Genomic DNA, 25,984 nt, shown 5'->3' with positions numbered 1-25,984 from the left:
AGCCCGAAAATTGGGGGTCTCCAAAACAAAATAGACCAGTACACGGTGAGTGGCCCAACCAGTGGGTGAACCCCCCCACCCTGGCGGAAGGTGGGCAATGGAGGAGACACTCAGGAACCCCAGCTCTCCCTTAAAGATTTTATGGGAGCCATTGGGGAGTCCAGAGCCTCCTTGGAAATCAAAATTGACGGCCTTGCCTCGGAGGTGTCCTTTTTGAGACAGGATTCTACACGGGGGTCAGGGAGGTGGAACAACGCATCTCAGACTCTGAGGACTCCGTGAGGCACATGGAAAAACAAATGGCTGCAGTCTCCCAAAGGGCCACCCAGCTAGCGCGAAGGGCGGAGGAGGGCATGGGAAGAGATGCCCGAAAGGGAAGAAGGACAGAGCACGGGCGCTGGCGGTTGAACACTTACTACCTGGGGGACCCGGAATTTGTGTAAGAGTGGACGGAAGAATATTTCACTATCAATACAGGGACGGTCGAAAGCCCTGTTACTCTTTGGGAGGGCTCTAAGGCGACACTGCCGGGGGAGGCACTGTCACTGGTAGCGGCTAGGTAGAAGAAGCATGGGGAAGCACTGCTGGAGGCGGAGAGGGCAGTGGGATGAGCAGAGGAGGAATTCTTATCCTCTGAGCCACCAGGGGCAAAGCTGGCCCTGACCACAGCGCAGGAGCTCCTACGCAATGTGGCACTGGATAATGCCAGGGAAGCGCATCAGGCCACACAACGCCAGATATTTGAAGCAGGTCGACAAGGCAAGGAAAAGGTTAGCTTGGCTGGAGAGAAGGGACAAGGAAAGTGGGCACGTACAGGTTCTATGGGATGCACAGGGGAGGGAACTCACGGTTGACGCAGAAATCGCTGAAGCCTTTGCTCAATTTTTTGAAATATTGTACAGCCTCTCATTGGGGTGCCCGGTGATGGGGGGGCATGGATGTTTTGGAGGTTTGGATCGGGTGCCACTCCCCAAGCTTACGGCCCAGCTGGTCTTGGACAATGAGGCAGATATCTCTGAAGAGCAGATCACGGGCGCAATGGTGCAACTGCAGACGGGTAAAGCTCCGGGTCGCAATGGCTTCCCGGTGGAAGTGTGGAAAAGGTTGGGGAGCGAGTGGTTGGACCAATGCATCGCCTTTTTCAGCAGTGCATACATGAGGGGTGCCTCCCGCCTGATCGCCGAATGGCAAGTATAGTGGTTCTCCTGAAACCAGGCAAACTGCTGGAATAGTGTGCCTCCTACTGGCCGATCGCCCTGATCAATGGTGAGGCCAAGGTCCTTGCCCGTGACTTCGCTAATCGTTTACTTGGGGTAATTGGCTCTCTAGTTCACCCGGACCAGTGTGGATTTATGCCATCTAGATAAACTTGGATGAATTTTCGTCGGATGCAACTCGCCATCGGTTTGGCAGCAGAATTGCCTGACCCACTCGCCTTCCTAGCAATCGACTTCAAAAAGGCATTTTAATCCATGTATTGGGACTTGCTCTGGGTGGTAATGGGTTGCATGGGGATTGAGCGGAACTTTTTGTCCTGGGTCCGCTTTCTTTACACCTCTCCAGTGGCATCAATCAGAATGAATGGAGTCACCTCCCAGACTTTCTCCCTTGGGTGGGGCACGAGGCAAGGATGTCCCCCTGTCCCTGCTATTGTTCACACTGGCAGTCGAGCCGCTCACGATAAAGCTAAGGGAGAACCCAGATTGGGTAGGATTCATATGGCCTTGGGGAGGGGATGAAAGGGTTTCGCTATATGCAGACAACCTTTTAATTTATATGAGCAATCTGACAACTTCATGCCCCGTAGTGACCCATTATTGATGGAATATATAAGCTTCAGCGGCCTCGAAGTTAACTGGCAAACGTCAGTTCTGTTCCTGGTGCAAGGGGGAGCAGATGCAATGCCTCAGCACTGCTCATACGCAGTGGCAACCTCAGGGTTCAAATACCTAGCCATCCACCTGAGTCCAAATTCATTAGATCCCGCTCGGCTTAACCTCTCCCTGGTGATGGATAGGTTCGCATCAGATATAGTGCACTGGCAAACTCTCTTGTCCCTGTTGGGCAAGGCAACCCTTTTTAAAATGCTAGCACTCCCCAAGCTCTTTATGTACTGTAGAACGTCCCTCTCCCAATTCTCCAAAAAACCTTCACAGAAATCGAGGGTTCCCTGCATGGGCTGTTCTGGCAGGGAAGCACCCATGGGGTGGCATTGAAGACGCTACAACGGTCAAGATGGGAGGAAGATGAAGGTTTGCCCAATCTCCTCATATACTATTCGACGGCACAAATGGGGATGGTAAATGACTGGTTACATGGTGACCCGGTACTCCCTCATATTGTGATTGAGTGCAGAGGGATGATGGGACAGACACCTAGCCAGGCATTACACGAGGGTTCAAGGAATGGTGGGGCTCTCGCAGGGTCAACAGGGCACATATGCCAAGTATGGTCGAGGTGCATCAAGACATCAGATAGGGGAGCAGACCGACCCTAGCTCAACCCATCAGGCACAATGCAAATCTGACGGAACTGCTGAAAGTGGGTCACTTTAGGAGCTGGGAGGCGAGGGGAATAGCCACACTGGCAGACTTCGTGCAAGGGTGCAGACTCTGTTCATTTAAGGTGTTGCAAGAAAATTTTGGTCTGCCAGTGAAGGGAACGGTTTCAGTACATGCAAGTTGCGCACACCATGGGTGCTCAGTTCCCCACCCTGGAGGAGGTTCGCGGTGTCCACCCCTAGAGGCCCTTATGCTCCTGGTGGGCATCCCCTACAGGGTAACCTCCAAATTATACCAGGTAATCACGGTTTTTGGGGCTAAGGAATTCCACTAGAAGGAGAGATAGCAAGGGGATGTGGGGTGGCTAGAATCAGAGGAATGGGTAGAAGCCCTGATCGTCCCGAAGGAGGTGGGGATCGAGGCCAGACTGCATCTAATAAAATGTAATAATCTGCATCAGGTGTATTATATTATTCCCGCACTGCAATGGCCAAGTGGGTTGTCGTGGAGAGTAATGCTTGCCTTAGATGTGGACGGGAGGGTGGCACCTTCTATAACACACTGTGGGAATGTGCACATATCCAAATCTTCTGTGGAAATACTTGCACAAGTTATCTGCTGCAATGCCCATGTACCACTGGAACCAAAACAAAGCGTTGTTGGGGATTTAAGAGGACACCAGATTCATGAAACATGAAAAAGCATTCTTGGCGGTACCAGTGGCGCTGGTCAAGAGACTGATTGCGAAATCCTGGGGCTCTGCAGAGCATCCGAGACTAAGCCAATGGATCTCAGAGGTGGATCAATGTTCATCCCTGGAGAGAGAGTGTATGGGGTAATGGGCTGCCCTCAGAAATTCTGGGAAATATGCAGCTAATGGGTGGTGGAGGAGGACTGAGGAGGTCCTGTGGTTTGTTTAGTTAATTCTTGGCCTTTCTAGATGGTGCACTATCACCTGTTTGCTTCCTGTCTTGTCATGCTATTGTACTTATTTCACCTTGTGGAGACCATTGTATCATGATTCATTGTGCCTGTGTATGTATGTTTGTGTTCTTTTCAGTTATGGTAAATTCAATAAAGAGATGTGATTGAAAAAAACATACTTTAGTCTCCATAACATTCTGCCCCATAGGGTGTAAAAGCCAGGCCAAAACTAGCAGTACATTTAAAATGCTGTTATTTATTACACTAAACCAAGATACAAGATCATGTAGGGGACAAAGAAATGTATGTTATTGTCCCATAACCAAATTAGAATTCTCCAAAGCAGTAGAACCCCACCTATAGCCTGTACAAGTGACATTATAGCAAGCAAGGGGAGCGTGGGACACACCCACCATCCCTTGTTCGCTCTAATGGAACCGTATGGCCTAGTTGACCGAATGTTTGGTTGTTCAGTCATTTCGTACAGCCTAAATTCGGTAAACTTGGCCATATGGTAAACTATTTTCGGTCAAATTGGCCAATTCCTATAAGTCTGGGTTGATTAACAGGGACAGCAAGCTGGTTATTTAAAGGAAACCAATTGAACCCATGTATTCAATGCAATTGTGTCCAGAACAAAAGGAGTGCCCTCCACATATGTAATTCATAATATACAGAAGGACATGGCACTATTCTGCTGCTCTACCCAATTAGGTATGCTCAGTGGATCCCTTCATTTAAGCCACCAGCGAGTGGTCTCAAACTGAGAATCCACCTCTGTTCAAGTTTGAACAAGCGCATGCTCATCGAAAAGCTATTGTGATCTGGTGTAAACTGGTCTACCACTAAACACATGAACTCATCAGGCCCATGATGGTTCTTTTGAAAATGTTGGCCGTTACGTATTCTACTCAGAAATGTTTCTGATAGTCATGCCCACATATACTAATTCACATGGACAGACTATGATATACACTACGTTTGAGGAATTGCATTTGGTACATTTTATTAATTGCAACTCAACTACACCATGGCTCAAGTGCACTGTCCTATTGGTGAGTGGATATACACTACAATTTCCACACGGGTGATGCCCCTTCATCCCAACCCTTTCTGTGTTCCGTGCTTCCTCCAACAAGCTTTGTATCTGTCTACCACTTGGAACATTAAGCCTTCAACATACCAACCTGTCCTTGACATTTTTGCCACTCTTGACAGCAAACAAAGGTAGATGGGTCCCACATCCCATCGACGTTACAAGATGCCATTACTTTCTGACCAATTTCCTGATGTTATTACTATACCTGGAGAAAGTCGGGACACATATGAGCCTATTGCAGACCTTGCGAGACAACCTGCTGAAAGTGATATTGCTTCAGCAGCCTTTGCACCAACTGACTGTAGATATGTAGATCCAATGGATGCAGGTACTTCAGAATTCAGCAGCGCGATTGGCACTTATGGTGCCTCGCCTGACCCCTTCACTAGCTCTCTTGCACAATTTGCACTGGCTGCCGGTGGCCGCCTGAATTGAATTGAAGATTCTTTGTGTCGTCCATTGAGCTGTGCACAATGTCGGTCCTCACTAATTAAAAGTGAAATTAGAAAAGTACTGCCCCGTGAGAAATCTGCGCTCTGCGTCCCATCTGCTTCTCAAGATCCACAAATATCAACATAAGTGATTGGGTGGTCGCTCTTTCTCAGTGTTGGCCACAAGCTTGTGGAATGTTCTTCCGTTATCTTTGAGAACACTTGCTGAATATTTCCCATTCAGAAGAGTGCTGAAATCCCACCTATTTTAATTTCATTTTTTCTTTCTCAAGTCACAGTATGAGATAAGGGTTGTTGTGGCCTCTGCTGCCCTTTTTTAGCGTGTAGGTGGCCTTTGGGCCTTAGTTCACACTCTATACATTTTCAAATGATAATAATGTACACCTCACAAGGACTGGGCTGCTCACCTGATTAATCTAACGATGGGAGGCCTTTGGTCCCTGTTGGAAGCTCATGGACACATCAATTTTCTGATGCTACGGGCTATCATGCTGACACTGGTCACCTTCCTCCCATCTGTGCTGGACAACACAGTGTCCATGTACTACCTCAGTAAACAGGGTGGTTTGGGGTTGTTGCATCTGTACAGAGAAGCAATGCAACTGTGGTGATCTTCAACCTTTGAGGAAATCCTGAAGTGGCCCTCTTCAATAGATTTCTTTTCTCTAGCAGATTTCCAGCTCTGCTGCACGGAAACCTTTTCGACAGGAGGCGTAGTGGACCTCGGCTCGGCCGTCGATTTGTCTTGTTTGGTGCTCGATTGTCCGCTCCGGACATGTCAGGTGTCGTATATATACCACGTCACTATGCCCCACTTCAGTTCCTTTTTTCCACGTGCCTGCGCGCTGCTTCAGGAGCACGGCATTGAGTCTTCGACTCAACATTTTTTAATAAATCGTCAAAGACTGGACTGAGAAAGGTGGAACTCAGAAACCACTTTCGGTTGAAAGACCGGTCTGACTTTAAGGGAAATTTTCTCTGAAAAAACCAAACGGGGGCTTGCAGCACAATGCCTGCAACTCACTAACCCTCGTGGCTGACTTGATTCCAACCAAAAAGGCTGTTTTCAAAGACAACGGCCTCAAGGAACATGAATGCATGGGCTCAGACGGAGCCGCCATCATTCTTGACCTTTCTCAGTCCATAGATTTACTGGTATTCTACCCTCCGCCACACCCCTCTAAGGAGGAGGAGCCATTCCACCATTAAGATCCAAAAATAGTCTTGAGCTTTTGCATCGCTAGCACGTCTGTTTTCCAAAAATCTGACCAGCTGTTCGTGGTCCATTCATTGTCCCACAAGGGTCTGGCTGTAACTAAGCAGACTGTCTACATTGGATTATTCTTTGCATCGCAGAATGTTACCAGTCTGCAGGCAGGGAGCTTCCTCCCGGCATCTGGGCACACTCGACGAGAGGGGTCTCGGCTTCTACAGCCTTGCAGATAGGAGTTCCCATTAGGGATATCTGCCATGCAGCTGCATGGTCGTCCTTGCACACGTTTACCAGGTACTATTGTCTGGATGTTGCTTGCAGGGCTTATGCACTTTTTGGTAGGGCAGTTCTGCAAAATCTGCTACTGTAGTACTTTCTGCCCGCCTCTGTCATCTTAACTGCTTGGGGAGTCTTATCAGATAAGGAATCTGTGGGAGCAAAGCAATCCATTGAAGGAGGACTTACTTAACATAATGTTCTTTCTTTGGATTCTTCTCCGCAGATTCCTCATCGCTCCTCCCATCCATGCCTGCTCAGAAAGTTCTAACAGCTTGGTGCATCTGTCTAAGCGAAGAGACGCCAGATGCTGGCTCTGAGGTGAACGCTTCTATCTGGCTAGTCGCTTCTTTAAAAAAAGAAAAATCTTTCCATTTTCTAATTCTGCCGAGTCTCCACATTGAGATGATTCCCATTGTTATGTTTCTTACAGGCTGGGTAGCCTTGCCTCCATTGTTTTCCTCTGCAGTGTTCAGATATGGGGGGAAAAAGGGAGGAACTGAGGTATGGGGCGTAGTGACGTGGTATATATACGATGCCTGACATCAAGTCCGGAGCCGACGATCGAGCACTGAGCAAGATGGATCCTCGAAAAGCTGGATGAGGATATCTATCAGATGAGGAATCTGCAGGAGAAGATTCCACAGAAAGAACATTACGGTAAGTAATTTCTTCTTTGCTTCTGAGCATGAAGTGCGAATTGTTCTGCTCCAGAGAATTGTCAGCGTAGGGAGTTCTAGGGGTTGCGTTTCACCAATCCTGTCATTCTGCTAGTTCTTAGGAGATTAAGTCTGTTTGGGTCTACATTGATTAATCACTACAGTCTGGGTCTGGATGGCCTGATACCTGGACCTTGTGAACATATCCATCTATCCTCATGGGTGCCTCCTGACGAAGGTGAACTTGCTCTCCTACTCAGGGGCCTGGGCCCTTCATCTGAGCCTCAGAAGTCTGAACCTTTATGCTTAGCTACTGAGAGGGTAAGGCTTAAGCAGACAGACTTATCTGATGGGATCCTGCACTTTCTTCTTTCCCCTCAAAGGCTGTCCACCAAGTCCATTTCTCCAGCATTGAATCTTTAATAGATTCACATGCTGTTCAATAGTCCTGTCACCAGACTGGGAATATTAGGTGACATTAAAGCAGCTTTATTGGGTCATTTACCCTCCCAGCCAATAGGCAGAACCTCCCATAGGTCCTCCCCTGTAGGCCATATTCAGATTCTTACTGTATGCTCACGTGTTGGGAGTCCTCTTCAAGTTCTCTAGTTTCATTCGATACATTTTTACAGAAGTACTTTCCTTTCTGTGGGTTTAGATGTTCTGCACCCATTTGGTGCTTCCCTACTGGGCACAGACCACTGTGCTACCCCAGGGTTGGGCCCTGTTGAGTGTTTTTATTTGTGCCCCACTGTGGCTGAATCCAAGACTAAGAAAAATATTTTTAAGTCATGCTCCATCTGGCACTTTAAAAACTTCTACAATGAAGATCTGCATGAGGAGTTCTAATAACAATTTAATACCAACAAATGGTGAGCTTGAGGAACTTCCAATCAAGGACTCTCCTCCCGATGCAGTTGGGACATTTCACACCATCATGTCCAAGGAGGGTAAAGTGTTTGACCACCTTCCAACTGAACAGAGGAAGAAAGGTTTCCTCTATCAATGCAGGGGAACAGGCTTAGAAGAACACAGTTTCTATTCCTGTTCTTGGCGACATTTGCGGGGACTGTTCGCTTCTAAAAAGGACAGTTTTGACAAGAAATATTGGGCACCTGACACTGCTACCAAATGCCTTTGTGCCCAGCCCAGTCTGGATTCTGAAGTATCCATTGCGACAGGCAGAAGATCAGCCAACCCCTCTTCTCTGTGTGCTGTGCCTCCAGGCAAGGAAAGGAGACATTGGATGCCTTCTGCAAACAAATCATCTCTACAGCAACTACTACCATCAAGGTCGCAAACTCCCTCACAATTTTGTTCCGTTACAATTGCAAGCTGTGGTACAAGATGGTGCCCATCCTCGCTTTCTTGCTTGACGATGAAAAGGAGGAAATCTTTGCATTACTCATGATGGTTAGGCTGTATTCGACCATGCCATCTCGGTGGCGGTAGACATTGCAGATGCCGGTTCTTTGAAAATGGAAAAGTGTGTTGTGCTGCGTGACCTGGGGTGGCTCAAAGCCACAAACTTTAACCCAGACGTCCAGGCCAAGGTCATAGATATGTCCTTTGATGGGGGAGACCTCTTTGGGAAGAAGGTAGATGATACTCTTCAGGCCATCAAGACAGACACCAATAGCCCTCTGTACTTGGGCACCGTGCAACAATATTGGCCATACCAATCCTTTGGGTCCAGCAAGTCCTTGTTTCCCATATGGGCAGTGATTATCGACCAGCCTATCGTTCCCAAGCGTGCAGAAACAGATGCCTATGCCTACGGTGACAACTTCAAGGCCAGCTGGCAGTCCTATAGCAGCAACCAGTACACTGGATCCTTGCTGGCGGGAGGTCAGCCCAGCAAGCAACTCTGACCACAAGAAGGGCCCACGTCTCCACTTCAGCACCCCCATGGAAGGGCACCTTTCCTGCTTTCACCATCAATGGCAACTGATTACCCCAGACATCTGGCTGCTCTCTCTATTACATAACGGCCATACCCTGGAGCTTATAAGAAGACCACCTACCACTTCTTTGCATGCTACAATGCGTGGTTCACGCTCTCCGTTCAAGAGGATAAATAGAACTGGTCCCTCAAACCCTGTGGTGTCTGAGCGTTTACTCACTACTTTCTTGTAAAGAAAAAGTTGGGCGGCTGGATACCCATACTGGACCTCTGTTTCCGAACAAGTTCATTCAATCCCAAACCTTTCGGATGGTCACGTTACAACTCATCCTCAGTCAGGTGTAAAAAGGTGATTTCTTATTTTCCCTTTACTGTGGGCACGTATTTCTGCGTTCCACTCCATCACCGCCACAGGAAATTCCTTAGATTTACAGTGATTTATGACGATGCACTAGTGCATGTCACTTCTAAGAAGGGAACCCCTCTCTCTAAGGCTAATGAGGTGAGGTCGCTAACTAATAGTCCCCCTAGAGGTGGTAATATGCAAGGATGTGTGACCGCAGAAAGATTAATCATTTGGTCCAGAAACAACACAGGGACCGCCAGCCGAAACCTGACATGGACAAACCCAGATCCACCGAACTAAGCGCCCTGAAGTCCTGCAGCTGTATCCCCAAGCAGAAGCAGGTAACAGGAATGGGGCGAAGACCCGGTGGGGTCCGAGTAGTTCCCAAGCACTGTCAAGCAAGTGTGTCTCAGGAGTAATCTCCTTCGTCACATTGGTAACAAAGAAAGCTATAGCAAGAAAGAGTGCCTCAGGAGTCATCTCCTTCATCACAGTGGTAACAAAGAAAGCCATAACAAGCAAGAGTGCCTCAGGCGTAATCTCCTTCATCACAGTGGTAACAAAGAAAGTCATAACAAGCAAGAGTATATTAGGACTAATTTCCTTTGTCACAGTGGTGACACAGAACCGAGTATCATGCAAGAGAGCATCAGACGTTAATCTTTGTCGCTGTTAGGGAGAATTGTCATTTCTGTACTAATTCCCTTCAACCTTAGAGGCCCCCCCCCAGCTCTTTTGCTGGACTTTAGGACTTTTTAATGTTAACCCTGGAGTGAGTGTGACCTTTTTGCTCATTCTCTCATGTGTTTTGATCTGACAAACTCCATAGGCATCTACTTTTTGTATGGTGACACACAGCACCTTCAGTGCAGTGTCACAGAGGAATCCTCTAGATGTATCATAAGGTTTAAATACCTTTTCTTGTGTGAACTACTGTTCCCAAGAATAGTAAAGTGAAATTGACTTTACTTACCTTTTCTCTTTGTTGGTCCAGCACACCCCATCTTATGTGGAGTGCTGGGGGTTACCTAGTAGCCACTTATCCTACATTCTCATGCAACATTTTTTATGTTACCCTCACTACTTTAAATGGCTGATGGCAGTGGTTTAGATTTCCTACCATTGTGCTTTTCTACCGCAGGCTGAATCTTCAGCTGCAGTATAGCACCCGTGGGTGACCATTTTGTCAAAATGGCCCCGGTCTTCTCTTTTCACCATTTTGTGTTTGTGAAGTCTTTCTTGGGTTTTACTATGCGTGCCAAGCCAGGTTTGAGCACTTTGTTTGTTTTGCCTTTGGCGGGCTTCAGTCCTGAGACCTGCCTCTGGCTCCAGTCTGTCTGGAAGGGCAGGAAGTGAGGGAGGTACTCGAAACTTAACTGTCCTTTGTCCCTAGGATTGCCTGAATGCAACCAGACCTGATTGGCTGGCTGGCTGTCCTTTATGGACAAGCCACCCTTCTGTTTGAGTGGCAGCCTCAGACTGTGCATGAATGGGATACACCTGCTTAAAAGGCGAGGGATTTGTGACTAGAGGCAGAGTCGACCACTGGGAGAAACACCCGACGAAGAAACCGTGAACAAAGCTTGATGCATCCTCCTTGATCTTTGAATTGCCCAGTGAAGACCTACTGCTGTAATGGAACTCCTTTTTTTGATCGACAAGAGAAGCTCCAGGAGGGACGACTTCTTCCCTTGGGTTAGTGGGATCAACTTACTCCGAGACAAACTCCACTGGACTATCTTCTTTGAATGGCTGTACTTCTTTACTGCTGCAAGAACCGAGCGCCAGGAGTCAAGAAATCCATAGTCGACTGCAACGTCTGCAATCCGTCCAGAAGCTCCAGGAGTCTCGGAAGGACCCTGCAGAAACAGGGCGACCAGAGCTCGAGTCCCCTCACCACAGTGCAGGACTCAAGGAGTGAAGGAAGCCCAACCGGTATCAGAGATCCAACGTGGTGCTGTTTACCACACGCTGTAACCGCAAAGTGCCGCTGATACGAAAAGACCACTTAGTTTCCGGTGACCTCCAAATTGCTGCTGCAGGAGTCCTCCAGATGTCCTCCCTCTTGTCCCCACGACTGAGGCTCAGGAACCCAGGATCTGCATCGCTGCAATAGGACAGAATCCTTTTGGACCACTTTTTGTCAAACCAGAGCTACTTTTTAGACTTGGGGTACTTACCTCAGTGTCTTTGAGCTGTGCTTTTCTCAGTTGAGACTTGCATTGGCTTACCTTAGAGTTGATCCTAACTCTGCTTTTCACAAGTGTAACAGCTTGTGACCCTGCAAGTGATTTCTACAAAACTCTCTAACTTTGTGCAAGACCTTTATTATCTAAGAAGTACCTCAGCTCCATAGACTGTGCTCCGATTGACTTTGGCTGTCCTGGCTCCCTGCAGACTCCTCTAGTCCATTGAGTTTGATATTTCTGTCCCTCAGAGGTGATAACTTGTTTTTAGACCGTTACTGCTGGGAAAGGTTTTATCTAGACTTCATTGGAAGATTTAAGTATATTCACATGCCATGAGAACCTGTTTAACCATCTTCCTTCTGTTAACCTTTCCTTTGTGCAACCACAGAGTCTGCAAAGTATAATTAGTGATAAATGCCACCACTGTCCTTGTGAATGAAGTCACCTCCGGGTGTAGGAAGTGTGTAAAAAGCATCTTTAAAGAGTATCCACTAAACTTGTGCTGATTCTGGAAAAGTATTTTAAAGTATATTTGGTTGTTACATATATTGCCCTTTTTTAAGAACGCTTATTTAAAAATGTATGTTAAATAAATACATAACTTTATAACTGAAACCTTGAGTATATGTGTTACTTGGCTACTTGTATTTGCAAATTTTACTGCTACAGCTCTACAGCTCCTATGTACCCCTTTTGAGATAAGCCTGGCTGCTCAGTCACACTACCAACTTGTGTAGTACAGGCCTAGACCAAAAGATGGGTTACCTAATACCAAGCAGGTAAGTGTTGTGTAGTCTCACACAGTATTACCACATCAATTCGTACCTAACAGTCGCAGTGGTGACAAATAAAGTTATACCAAGCAAGAGTGTATCAGGAGTAATCTCGTTCGTCAAAGGGGCACCATAGAAGGCACCAAGAGTCAGGAAAAACTCTGGAATCTTCTCCTTTATTACATTGGTGAAACTCACAGAGAATTGGGGGAAGATGGATTACCTCAAGAAGAATTAGAGACTACCAAAAAGGGGAATACAAGATGGACGTTGACATTCAGAAGTTTGTGGCGAGAACTGTAAAGACTTTGTGAGGTTTATAGAGCGAATCGCTAAAAGTCAGTTTGAAGAACTATTCCATGTTGACCAGGAGAAGGGAGTCATTCTCCTGGTCTTAAGACATTGTTAAGTCAGACCCTAAAGCAAGAGACAGCTATGGAAACTATTCGAAAGTAGATCATGTCCAGGGAGAAGGGAGCCATTCTCCTGGTGTTCCTTGGAGCATTTGACTGACAATTGTTTGTTGTTTAATGGCAGGGACAGAGTAGTGGATTTGAGGGAGAGGACAGTATATATTTAACTTTTGACTGGATCCTGACGTGAACATAAGGATTCTTTAGGTTGAGACAGGGAAACCCATCCAGTCATAGGGGAAGCTAGGTTTGTCTTTTTGTATAAATATGTCTATAGCCCCAATCATGACACCCCCTTTTCACTACTAGTTCAAAGCCCTGTCCTTTGGCCTCAGGTCTTCCCCTAGGGTGTATGCAAAATATCTGGCTCCAGCAGCGGCTGACCTCTGGAAATCGGGGATTATGTTTACCCATACTTCGACAACTGATTTGTCATGGCCCTGTCTATCTGTGTGGCTCATGAACACACAAAGGCCATGATGACCTGCCTCTGCTCCACCAACTACAGCAAGTTGCTTTATAACACCTTCCCAACAGATGTTTTTCCTTGGGAGCGCAGTTGAACAGTCTCTTGCACTGCTACCCCCTCTGTTGACAGGGTCAAAACCTTTTTCTCCATGGCCTGCTCGCTGTCACAGCAACAAGTCCCATCGTTCCACACTTCCTAAGGATGATGTCCTCTTCACTTATATCGCTCTTATATAGCACATTTGACCTCTACATGTGGCCTGTCCAGCAGTTCCTGGATGCTCGCTGGCAACAGATCACCATCCATTGGGATGACAAATTGCTCCTCATGTGTCCATTCCACAATGCTCTTTGTTGGTGGTCGATAGACGCCAACCTTTCACAAGTCCTGTGCCAGTCTCGCAGAGCCCCATTCGTGATACCCAGCCACCAGGCCACGGTTACAACCAATGCATTCATGGAGGGTTGAGGAGCCCACACTGATATTCACGCGAGGGGTCTCTGGTCAGAAGAAGAAAAGTCCTTCCATTTCAACGTCCTGGAGTTGAGGGCAGTATTTTGGGCTCTGAAATCCTTTGGCCTCCACCTGCAGGGGAAAGTAGTTTGTGTGTTCAAAGACAACACTACCATCATGCTGTAGATCCAGAAACAGAGCGGCACCTGTCCGTCGGAAATAGGCTCTTTCTCACAGGATGTTCCTGTCCCCTCTCAACCTGCCAGTCAGCCATAACTCAGTGGCTGAAGGGTGATGTTGCACAGTCTTGTTTAAGTTCATGTGGCATAAGGGAAAGAAGAAGCAGCACTGCAAGAGATCCTGCTCCATGAGTGCATCCTTGCACCTAAATTCGTCATCCTCTTCCAAAAAGAAGGGCCACTGACCCAGAAGTTCTATGGTGCTGGATAAGAGACCTTTTTTAACCCAATATTCCAGCCCGGAAAAATTGAATTTATTTAGCGAAAAGATGCTTGACATCTCTCGCCAAGGTGCCAATGGCTTCAGCCTCTGTGCCTTTGGGTCCTTCGATGGCGCCATTGGCTTCAGCCCCAGTGCCGAAGGGGCCCACTGTGTCTTTCTCAACTGTCAGGGTGACCGCTGGGGACCAATCCTGCATGCCTACGTGTGCAGACCTTGCCAAGAAGAGAGAAGAGCTTCCCCTCCGCCAGATCTGAGGCCCGTTCAAACTTCATACTCGACGCCGTCTGCGCTGGTCAGCCTCATGGGCACAGAAGAACCTCAGAAATATACTCATCTTCCCTTCTGCTTTCCTGTGACATCTGTGAAGAGGAACGGGACCAGGTACCCTTTGGGTTTTAACCCTTGGTCTCCAGGGAAGAGAAGGACTTCCCAGAGTTGTTCTATGACAAGAGTGAGGATGTCTAAGGCCTGGCTTTGGACCTCCAAGAGGCCAGTGGTCTAGGCACCTCCCCTGAGCTTGATATTCTTTCATCACTACTAGTTCAGAGTATTGCCACCTGCCTTTATTCTGCTCCCAGGGTTTTCAGGAGGCTGCTAGCAGTGGTGGCAGCACGCATCAGGAGGGAGGGCATTCATTTCTTTCTTTACCTGGATAACTGCCTCATCCGAACTCGCTCCCCAGATCTAGTGTCAGAGCACCTACTCCACACATGCACTCTATTGCACAGCTTGGGCTTTTCCCTGAACTTCAAAAAGTTTCTGATTTTTCTCGTCCAAGTCCCTCCAAATTATCAGAGCAGTCTTGGACTAACCTTTTGTGCAGGCCTTTCCCGCCCAAGGACAGCGTGGCAAACATATTTTGGATGGTCCATGTCCTCAAATCCCAGGAACAAATCCCAGCCTCTGTCTTTCTGCTCCTTCTGGGCCTCATGGCCGCCTGCATCCTACTGACCCCAAAGACGATGCTGCACATCACATCGCTTCAGTAGTTTCTCCATTGCCAATGGTAGCAGTTTCAGGGCCACATCTCAGACCTTTTACAGATGACTCAGGATCTTGTGTGGTGGGCCGTGCAAGATAAATTGCTGAGAGGCGCGTTGTTTCGTCAGCTTTGGGCCCAGACGACACTGGCTATGATCACATCTCTGACTGGTTGGGCCACTCACCTTTTGGAATTTCCAGTGAGTGGACTGTGATCTCCCACCAAATTTTGGGAACCATCAATTTAATGAGTTGCGGGCAATCTGGTCACCTTCCTCCCCTCCGGGAAATGCAAGACTGCTCATGCTTACAAACAATACAGTGCCATGCACTACCTCGACAAACAGAATAGTGTGGGGTCCTTGCGTCTGTGCAGAGAAACCATTTGACTGTGGTTCTGGGCTCAGGAGAACAGAAGGTCTGGGGAACCCACTGACAGTTCAGTGGACATTCAGCCTCCTTTTTGTGTTGCCGTCGATCCCTGTAATTGCGCTGATTGTCATATTTGTGTCTGCTTGGAACCATGTTGATCCTGATTGCTCCAGACTGAGTCCGGAGGGCGTGGTGTCCAGAGTTGTTGGACAGGTCCTTCTGCCCTACTTGGTGCCTTCCAAGGAAACCCGCCACAAACTCTATTTATGCCTGCTTATGGTGCAAATATTCAGCCTGGTGGCAGAAGTGGTATCTGGACCCTCTATCATGTCCGTTATCCCCTGCTTTAGATTTGTTGCTTTTCTTGGCCCGAGCTGGCCTGCAGATAGGCATTGTTAAGGGATACCCCGAACAGGACTCATTCTTCACAATCCCCACAGTCATGCAGTTCTTGTGGGGTTTGTGTATCCAGTTTCCGCCGTGCCAGTGTTGGCCCTGCGTGGGATTTTAATTTGGTTTGACAATCCTTTTGGGATCTTTCTTTGTGCCCCTTCATTCTTGTTCTATTAGATTGCTCCCCACTAAGGTGATTTTCATGGTTTACATCACCTCTGCGAGTCGGGTGAGTGACCTCCATCTGGTAAACACCCCACCCCCTACTTGGTTTTCTCCAAGGAGAAGAAGAAGGTGACTTTGAGAAGGAGGCCCTCTTTAGTTCCAAATGTGGTCTCTGATTTCTATCTCTCTCAAAATAGCCATCTGCCTGTTGTTTTCTCTGCCCCATCTTTCTAACACAGGGGAGTGATGTGTATGTTTGCTAAGCTTTACTGCTTGGATTCCTTCCCTTTCAGGCCAGGACACCCATTGTACTAAGGCTGTCTTCCCAAGTTTTCCGGTTTAAGTGTTGTCCTTGCTTGCCTCCCTCCTCCAGAATTTAGACTTGCTTTGGGAGTCTTAATCATAGATGAGGAAACCGTGTGAGGAAGGAATCCATTAGAAGAACATATTACTTTTGGAGGACTGTAGCCTTGTGGATTGGCACTCCTTTTGAGAGCAAGTAACACCCCCACCAGAGGTTCTTTCTGATGTATGTTCTTCCCATGGTTTCCTCTTCGCCCTCCCTTCCTGCCTCTTTTGGCGGATAGCTATTACACCATTGGTTCCGTGGTCCCTCAGTGTTGGAGTGCTAGGTAAAAATGGTGGAACTGAGGTCAAGGGGTGCAGCGCCTCAATATATACTGGATACAATTCCATGTCCAGCGTGGGGCGCGTAGATGCTCGGACAGAGCCGACACCGAGCCATGCTGCACCTCCTGGCGGTGGAAATGTTTCCAAAGAAGAGCTGCGCTGTGAATAGGATATCATAGATGAGAAATCCGTAGGAGGAATATTTATCAGAAAGAGCATTACCGAGAGGTAAGTAATTTATTTTCTTTTTTTTTTTTTTTACAAGTAACAGTTTTCTAGGACAGGGTGCTGGTAGAAGATATTTTTCTACTGTGTTTTTTATTCCAGTTGATTGCATCCCCCCGCAGATTCCTCATTTAATAGTTATCCCTTCCAGTGTCAGCTGCTTGGACATTTTTCCAACAGTAGACGTAGTGTGCCTCGACCGTCAGCTCCCTCTTGACTCAGCCACGCTACTCCTTGACTCCAGATGTGACGTTGGTGGTACATATAAATCACTACGCTCCCGTACCTCAGTTCCTTTTTTTCGCGCGCTCAGCACACTGTTTCAGAATGCAAATCTCTTCACTGTGAACATTGCTTTTATGACGCTGATATGTCAGGCCCTAAAGTCTCACGTTTCAAGCACTGACAGGACTATGGATCGAAGATGCAATCGCTGACCCGCATGGTATTTGTAAATGCTGTCTTGGTAAGGAACCCAAGGTAAAGCCGTGCAGTCCGTGTCAACAAATGAACCCTAAGTCAATCCGGGAACGGTCTGCGAAATTGTCACTCGAACGGCCCCCATCAAACACTCTGAGATAGACGGTCAGGTTGTTGGGCCCCGATATCAAAGGCCTTATGCCAGAGGAGGAGGACAGGCACTGCAAGAAAGCGAAAAAGTGCTCACATTCTCGAAGTGAGTCGCACCATTCGTCGTCCTCATTCTCAAACAAGAAAAAGAAGCAAAGCCTGTGTAAGAACTGAAGGGGGTATCTGTGGTACAGCCCACTACATTGTTGGGGTTGAGGCATAGATGCACCCCGGCCAAGGCTCTCAAATGGTAGTAGTGGACCAGTAACCAATGCTGAGACTGAAGGGAGGTGATGCAGGCTGGTTGGTACAATGAATCCCCAAGACCAACAGAGGAATGTCTACACACTGTTTGATGCTACCCAAGTTCTTTTATTAACGAAAAATGGGTTTAGGTGAATATAGACACATAACTAAGAAACTCTACTTCAACAGTAAACACAATAAATACAGTATTGTGTGGTATTGAAAGTTATTCTCAGCTTCAGCAATAATGCACCAATTGGTAATTGTAATAAAATGCACTAAAATTACTAAGCACTGTTTAACTTTAAAACCACTGTTGTAGAAATGCAGGCAGATTACTGTAGAACATTGGCAGAATACTTTTCAGGATAAAATGCAATTCTGTGTGAAGACTCTCCCACCCGACCCAACCTGCACAACCCGCAATAAAAGGGTAAGTTATACTTTGCTTTTATATTAATGCCCAGTCCTTAAATGTTCATTAATTTTCTGGTTTTCTCTTTATAGGTCCCACCACCCCAAAGTACCTGAGAAGCCACAGGGGAGCAGGGCCCAAGATGAATCTGAGAGCCCTGGATGCACACCTTCAGGAGGAAGCCTATTTTCCTCATCACAGTACCTTAGGTGCCTTGCAAGGCAAAGTGGTGTAGTCTCTCAGCTTTATTCGTTGATGCCCCATGAGAATGGACCCCCTGTCGAAGAAGTCGTCACTGGGCCTTTGCTGTCGAGCAAGATAAGGGAGCCAATCGGTGTCGGAAAGGCAGACGTGGTGGTCTGTTGCGGTGGTCCCCTTGGTCAACTTGATATACGCTGGCTGTGGGTGTCCCACGGAGATGAAACTCACTGTGGAACTCGACGAGGCTTGGGAGGTGAGGATGAGTCCTTTGGTTTTTGTCAATTACTTTTGGTGGCGATGGGTGCAGTGGCAGAAGTAGGTGTCGGGTTTCATTGGTTCGCAGTTGGTCCCTGATTGATTCTTCAGTGCTGCAGCCGCAACACGAATGACAGGATGGCTTCTGGCGAGTTGGATGGACTCGAGCACTGAACTTCTCTGCGGGCCACCACCAAGTTCAGGACTCGTTCTTCGGTTTGGAATGGTGTGAAACCCATTGGCAGGCGTTGACACTGTACTTCCTCAGTTAGGGAAAAGTGGACAGAGGTCAGGTCTGCAGTGCTGCTTGAAGATTTCTTCAGTTGGTTATAACTTGGCAAGCTCCGGGCATCAACATATCCTGAGATGGACATAAGATTTCAGAACTCCAATTATCTACTAGGCTTGGACTTTCTACGTTTGCTGGGCCTCTTGCGTTTTCCTGGTGCTGTGGGTCTAACTAAGGATGAAATCTCTTCACTGGGCTCTCTGATCCTAATGGTCTCAGTTCGCAGGCAGTATGGCAGACCTTGTTCAAGTCCTGAGCAGGGTAGCGCAGGACTTTCTGTGGTGTGGACCCGCAAAGAGAATGTGGTGATCGGAGAACCTTTTTGGCACCCTTGACCAGAGGTTACTGTAGTCACAGACACCTCCCTAATGAAATGGGGCGCACATATGAATGATCTGACAATGAACAGACTTTATTCTCTAGTGGATCAAGACTACATATAAACGTATTGGAGTTGAGGTCTATCAGACTGGCGCTGATGGCCTTTTTACCTTCCATGCAGGGGAAGAACGTTCTTATAATGACGGATAACACGGTGGCCATGCATTACCTCAACAGTAGAGGAGATGTTGGGTCACAGCCACTGTGCAAGGAGGCAATGCAGTTCTGCTTTTGGGCTCTAAAAAACAGGATCTCCCAGTCCGCAGTTCACTTAGCCGGGTAGGAAAATAAAACGGCAGACGATCTGAGCAGGGAGCGTTCGATCTCCCATGAGTGGGAGTTGGCTCAGGAAGTCCTTCTAATGATCTTAACTATCTGGGGGACCCTCTCAAGTGGATCTGTTTGTGTTCAGCTTAAGCAGGAAATGAAATCTGTTGTACACCAGGGAATTTCCCCACAGTGGAGAGATGGGGGACACATTCATAGTGGATTGGGTTTTTCCACTTCTGTTTGTGTGCCCATCAGTCCTCGTCATCCCTCAAGTCCTAAGGAGGTTTAGACAGTTCAGTAAATCCATGATCCTTATTGTTCTGGATTGGGCCAGGAGGATCTGGTACTTGGACCTTCTTGCTATGTGCATCCGCCCTCCATTTCGCCATCCCCAGAGAATGGATCTACTCTTGCTGGCGTGGAGTTGTCTTTTCCATCCAGTGACTCTCGATGCTGAACCTACACACCTGGTTTCTGAAAGAATATAGAGGGAATGGCACCTCCTGGAAGATGTTATGGAGGTGTTGCTTTCGGATAGAAGACCAGCAACTAAAGCATTATACCGCTGCCGTTGGAATAGGTTTTGCAGCTGGTGTAGAGCAAAGGCTATAGATCCCTTTTCATGTTATACAACTGTGAAATAATATGATACGATAGGTTATTTATAACGTGCCTAATACCCAGAGGCTACTAAGCGCGGACCCGGGGATCAAACCTGTGTTGCTCCGTGTCGTCTTGCTTTCAAGGCGAGCATGTTGACTGTGGCCTTTGTGGCCTTTTCTTTTTGCTTCAACTGGCCCACCAAGATTTGCTGGTGGCTACGGTTAATGGGTACCTTGCTGCGTTTTCAAACTTCATGCGCATGCCAGAACAAGGGTCTTGCTTCAATTTTTGAAAGGGTTAACAAACACCTTCCTGTAAGTCCCTATTTCTGGTTTCGGCCCGAGACTTGAATCGAGTACGTAGATTATTGATGGGGGCTCCTTTTGAGCCACTTCATTCTTGTCCACTCAGACTTCTAACATTAAAAACAATATTTTTGTAACCATCACTACTCTCATACGGTAGTGAACTGCAGGCCCTCTCCTGCAAACCACCATTCACAGTATTTACTAGGGAGAACATACTTATTGATCACCCCTCCTTCCTTTCCAAGTGGCATCAGAATTCCATGTATCTCAAAAGATTACATTACCATCTTTCTATCCTCCACCTCCCCCTTCGAAAGAAGAGGCGAGATTGAATAGAATAAACCCTGAGAGAGCACTTAGTTTTTATACTGCAAGAATGAGCATTTCCAGACAGGACAATCAGTTGTTAATTGGTTACACAGGCCACAATCTTGGTAAGGCGGTAATCAAACAGGCTCTATCGAGTTGGATAATACTATGCATTACTCCATTGCCTGAAAGGAAGTCTGTGAACAGTTAAGGGCCCAGTCCACCAGAGGATTGGCGAACACTTCGGCTCTGCAAAGAGGAATGTCAGTGCAGGACATCTTTCAAGCTTCAACTTGATCATCCCTTCATACATTTTCTAGGCATTACTGCCTAAGCACCCGTTCGGGTAGGGCCAGAAAGAAGGTATGAATGAATGGTCCCCCATAACATCATGGGATACAAGAAGAACATGCATGAGAATCTGCTTTTCCACCTTTATCACAAGCATTGCTATGGGAGTCTTATCTAAGATTAAGAATCTGTGAGAGGACACAGTGCATTAAAAGAACAAATTACTTAACCCAGATAATGTTCTTTTTGATGGATGTTCCTCTCACAGATTTCAAATCGGCCTCCCAACCTACCCCTCTGACAAAAGGCGAACTCTCTTTCAATGTATGTAAATTGTTGTATTACTTCCCCCAAGCTAGCTGCACAATGGGGAAAAAGAAAAACGAAGATCTGAGGGAATGGGGGGCAATGCTAGCTATTTATAGCACCATTAGCATTCTGTCTGGATGCGGAAATGAAGAGCATCGATGGACTGCGAAGTCACTTGGCACACCCTGCTGTCAAAATCTTTCTGAGCACTGCAAGCAGGAAACTTTTTTTATCTCAGATCTAAGCTGAGGAACACGTGGGAGGAACATCCCATCAGTAAGAACATTTCCCTGGGTAAGTAATGATATGGTTTTCGGTGATATTACAACAGGCTAGTTTAATTTCTTAGTGTATTCTAAGGCCTTCTCAATAATTGTATGTTTATACATTGACTGTCTAAGTTTGATTATTGTGTGTTATTCTGTGTGAATTCTCTGAGGCCCTTGACCACTCTCACTCACTCCTTAGTCTAAGTATTGACTGCTCTTCCACATACCGTGATTGGGTTTTGTTAGCCATAACTAGGGTCGCCTTCTAATACACTGCCTCAACCCTCAATGTTGATTTTAGAAATCCATCTGAAAACCTACACATTCTCTTTGTGCAAATGTGTGGTTGAATCAAAGACACTATTCGCAAACTAGCAACTGTGAACCAAGTAGAAGTACAGTCTTTACTCTACAGTGCAGGCAGAAGCCGTGGCCATGTTGACCCACATTCATTATCTCATAGGAACAATGTCGGGCTGTTGCACACAGCACTGTATTTTACATATGGCTCTCTTGTGATGTTATTCTGTGGCGCCACATAGTGTAGCCTCTATTAACACAAAAAGGCAGAGCCCTCAGTGTCATATTTGCATTTGGAAAACATGGTACATGTTACCTTAGTGTTCCTATATAAGGTATTTCTGTCTTTGATGAGGTCTTTTCAAAGAAAAAGTCAAGTAGACCAGCCAAAAAACAATGAAGCATGCAGAGCCCTCATACCACAGTATAAGGATGGGACTTTCTGTCTCAAAGAAAGCTGGCATTAATTGTAGTACTTGGGGATTCAACATCAACGTTACATATATGTTTAATATCATGCTCTTTTTTATGCCTGTAACAAGTTTCCTATGGAGATTGCTTTGACTACTTTGGTTTTCTTCATGTTGTAGTAGCTTTACCAGATGAAATTGGTGCCGGAATTCCTGTGACCCCACAAGAATTAAAGGATCTACTCTACAAACCCCAAGAAGGTGAATGGGGAGCTCATTCCAGAGATGAAGAGTGTGAGCGAGTCATTCAAGGGATCGATCAGCTTCTTTCACTTGGTATGTTAATTATTAAATCTGTTACTTATAAGCACCATCTCCTATTCCAAACCACTTTTTTGTGATGCTTAAGATAATGATATTCTCTGATCGAAAAAACTTGGTTTTATTTATCCTATCACAGAAAGCAGTTTTTCTAATGGATAGTGTCTTCCCACAGATTCCGCATCTTAGATATTTTCTCCTGCTTAGAAGCACGCTCTGAAACTTTTTCCCAACAGGGGGTGTCATGCAACCTGGCTTTGAGGATCCTTGAGTTTTCAGCTTTGTGACATCGACGAGAAATTCTATAAAGCATTTTTTAAAAATCTTTGATTTTTTTAGAATTTTGTTCGACTATGGCGACTCCGAAACCTAAGAGTTTTAAAAGTGCTGTGATGGACGGCCACCAGGGGGTGCAGAGACTCGGATATCTCTGTAAACCTCTCCTCTCAAAGGGCCTCTTCGAGGGGCCCCCCCCTCTTGAAGCCCCCACCCGAGGAGACGCGCAAAGGTTGGGTGCATCCCCGTTCCAACTCCTTGGACGGAGGGTGCCAGGAAACATGAGAAGCATGGAACTCCCTGCGTCGACCAGTGATGCAGCCCCGAGCCGCCACATGACACCAGGAGAATAGACGATCTCCACAGGACGAGGAGGGAGAGGCCCATCACACCAGTCTACATAAGTGGCACCCCAAATCATGGGAGGCCACCTGAGGAATGGCAATCGCCCCCACCCCTCTCGACTGGGGAGGCCAATGCACAGGGCCCCCCCCCCCCCCGCCGCAAGGAGGAGGAGCCCCAGAGTGCTGTGCAAGAGCAGGTGGCGACAGCCGAGGACCTTGCCAAAACGGGGCTACTGGCCCAGAGGGGTCCACCGTTGGAACCAGAGGATCCACCATCCAGCTGGTGTAAGGGGGTGAACCTGCCCCCTGGCCAAAGGACAAGGTGAGCGGCCCTGCACGTGGCGAGGCCAGACAGCCCCCCCATGCCCGACTCACGGAAGTGAGCCCAGGGTGCCGCAGTTGTCCCCCTGATTGACTTGGTGGGAGGGTCACTTCACGGAGCCCCCCCCCCCCCACCCCACGGAACAGAGGAGGAGCCCAGGAGGGCATCGGTGGAGTGCTCCTCTCCAGGCGAGGCCATCCAGAGAGGCCACCTGGAGGAATCCCATTGGGACAGAGGAGTCCCTACTTCACCTGAGCGGGGAAGGGGGGGTCCGGTTGGGATGGCGCGCAGGTAAGTAGATTAGATTCAATGAATGATGGATCCAGATCACAAGTCAATAACCTAATTTATGCAGGCCTTACCCTAAGAAGAATGGGGCCTTGGGCCTTGTGCCTTGTGCCCAAAAGTCACAGGAGCCACAATGCTTCTCGCCAGAGCGATTCTTCTACAGGTAAGTTGTAATTTACTTGTACTGGTGATAGTTCAAAAAGTTCTTCACCTATCTATAAGGAATTTCCTGGCAAGACAGGAAGAATGCCAAAATACAATATGGCCAGAGAAGCAAGGAAAAATCTCATCTAACGTCCATTTTAGGGCACTGGCCATGTTTAGTAGCCATACACTGTAAACGCAAATGTGCACACTATAAATAATGCAAACATTGTAAAAATGAATTTGCAGCCACCAGCTGGTCTTTAGGCACATATAAAAGTAACCAAATGTAAACAGCTAGAGTGATACAAAGGTATCCCCACTGCACTGCATTGGAAGATGCTGTGTTCAATATAACAATATAAGAATTCAAAAGGGAACATAGCTTCCCAGTACTGATAGTCTGAAGGACTGATCAGTATCCCCATAACAATGAGCAAAACGCAAGGGAAATGAAGCAGAAGCCTTTACCTCCCTTTTAGAAGTCAGACCAGGTTGAAAAACAGATCAGATTGGGGGTCCATAGAAACTATGGAGGAAAAGTTGCAAAAAGAGAAATATTTCCTAAAAGTAACCATGGAAACCTTATCTGGATGGATAATCTTATGTATCTCAGAATGCTATTCTATAGCAGGAAAGGACGTCCTGAGAGATTAACAGAGAGAGAGAGAGAGAGAGAGAGATTAACAGCCAATTCTACATGAGGAGTAGTGACTAGATAGATGGATACCAATCCAAAACATTTGCCAAGCTGGGGCTTGGTCTTTCTTACATATGTTCTCGAAACACTATTGCCTGTCGGAAACAGTGGTGGCGGCTAAGCACAAGTCTGCGGCCTGGTGCTGTGCCGCCCGCCATGTCTGCCCTGGGGTGGTGAACGGCACCCGGCCGCAGACGTTGATGGAAGCACCGGCACTGTTATTTTTTGCTTCTTATAGCGCTTTGTCTTCAGTGTTAAACGTATAGTTCAGCTGCGAGTCTTCTATAGTAGGTTTCCTATAGAGGTAGATTTAAGAAATGAAAGAGGGTTGAGTTGAATCTATGCCCTCTTTTTCCTTTGTAATTGGTAATGTATTTTGCAACATGCTCATAGACTTAAATCGTTCTTGCTCTATTGTGATTACATCTCTTATTTGACTTTTTTCCAATTTGTGGAGGACAGAATTAACCTATGCATTCTAAGTTGATTCTGTAATAGTTCTCTTGATTTTTATCAAATGCCAATTTAAACTTTAGGTACATATTGATTGTAAGCACTCTAGGGTTATAGTTCATCAGTTAAAATAAAAGTTTTTTTTATAAGAACATAATAAGCTGAAAACTACTGCTTTCTAACACGGTTAAAGCCAATTACTTACACATTTTCCTTTTTCTTAATGCAGAGAGAGAATATCCAATTGTCTTCCCCACAGCACCTGGTTCAGCGTTGTTTGCTCTTTTTTTACTTACAGTTTTATATCCGTCATTTGTGATGTCATCACGTACAATAACGTGATGACGTCATTACGTAATAAACCATCAGGCGGTCATTTTGAATGCCGCAATTGCCGCGATTTTATGGGTAGATTTGTATTTTCTACTGGGCGCCATATAAGGCTAAAATGGGAAGCTATACGGTTAGGGTTTGTATATTCAAAGTTTAGCAGAGATATATTAGCAGAAAAGGACAGATATAGTGAAAACAATATTAACTGTAAATTTACAATTCCCTTTGTATTCAATCATTTCTATACTCACATTTTTTGCAAAAAATTACTTGAATGTCTAAATTGACTTATTTTACAAAGATGCGCTTTTTAGCAGGTTGTATCAGCAGCAGTGACCACTTAAACATTGCATTTTATACAAGGATTTTAGCGAGTATCTTGGCATTATAGTTCATAACCAATGGGACATCTCATGTTCTGAATTGAGTCCAGATTCGCATGTGTCCATAATGCAGATCCATTTTGCTGCTCTTCTGCG

At 46.6% G+C, this 25,984-nt stretch overlaps 1 protein-coding gene across 2 annotated transcripts in view; it reads left to right on the top strand.

The window, feature by feature from the left end:
* Nucleotides 1–25,984, top strand: part of BRWD3 (bromodomain and WD repeat domain containing 3) — a 1,632,068-nt gene that overhangs the window by 1,067,182 nt on the left and 538,902 nt on the right. Inside the window, exon 30 of one of the 2 annotated variants that reach the window (XM_069612911.1) lies at nt 22,508–22,660. In XM_069612911.1, the coding sequence (XP_069469012.1) occupies nt 22,508–22,660 (153 nt within the window). Of the gene's footprint in view, nt 1–22,504; nt 22,661–25,984 lie in introns of both variants that reach the window. The other variant, XM_069612910.1, reaches the window with a different exon arrangement.

The sequence above is a fragment of the Ambystoma mexicanum genome, chromosome 5p, assembly GCF_040938575.1.
Source record: "Ambystoma mexicanum isolate Mex_15411 chromosome 5p, UKY_AmexF1_1, whole genome shotgun sequence".
Classification (NCBI taxonomy): domain Eukaryota; kingdom Metazoa; phylum Chordata; class Amphibia; order Caudata; family Ambystomatidae; genus Ambystoma; species Ambystoma mexicanum.
Note: the sequence above shows the minus strand (reverse complement) of the source record. Positions and strands in the feature narration are given on the sequence as shown.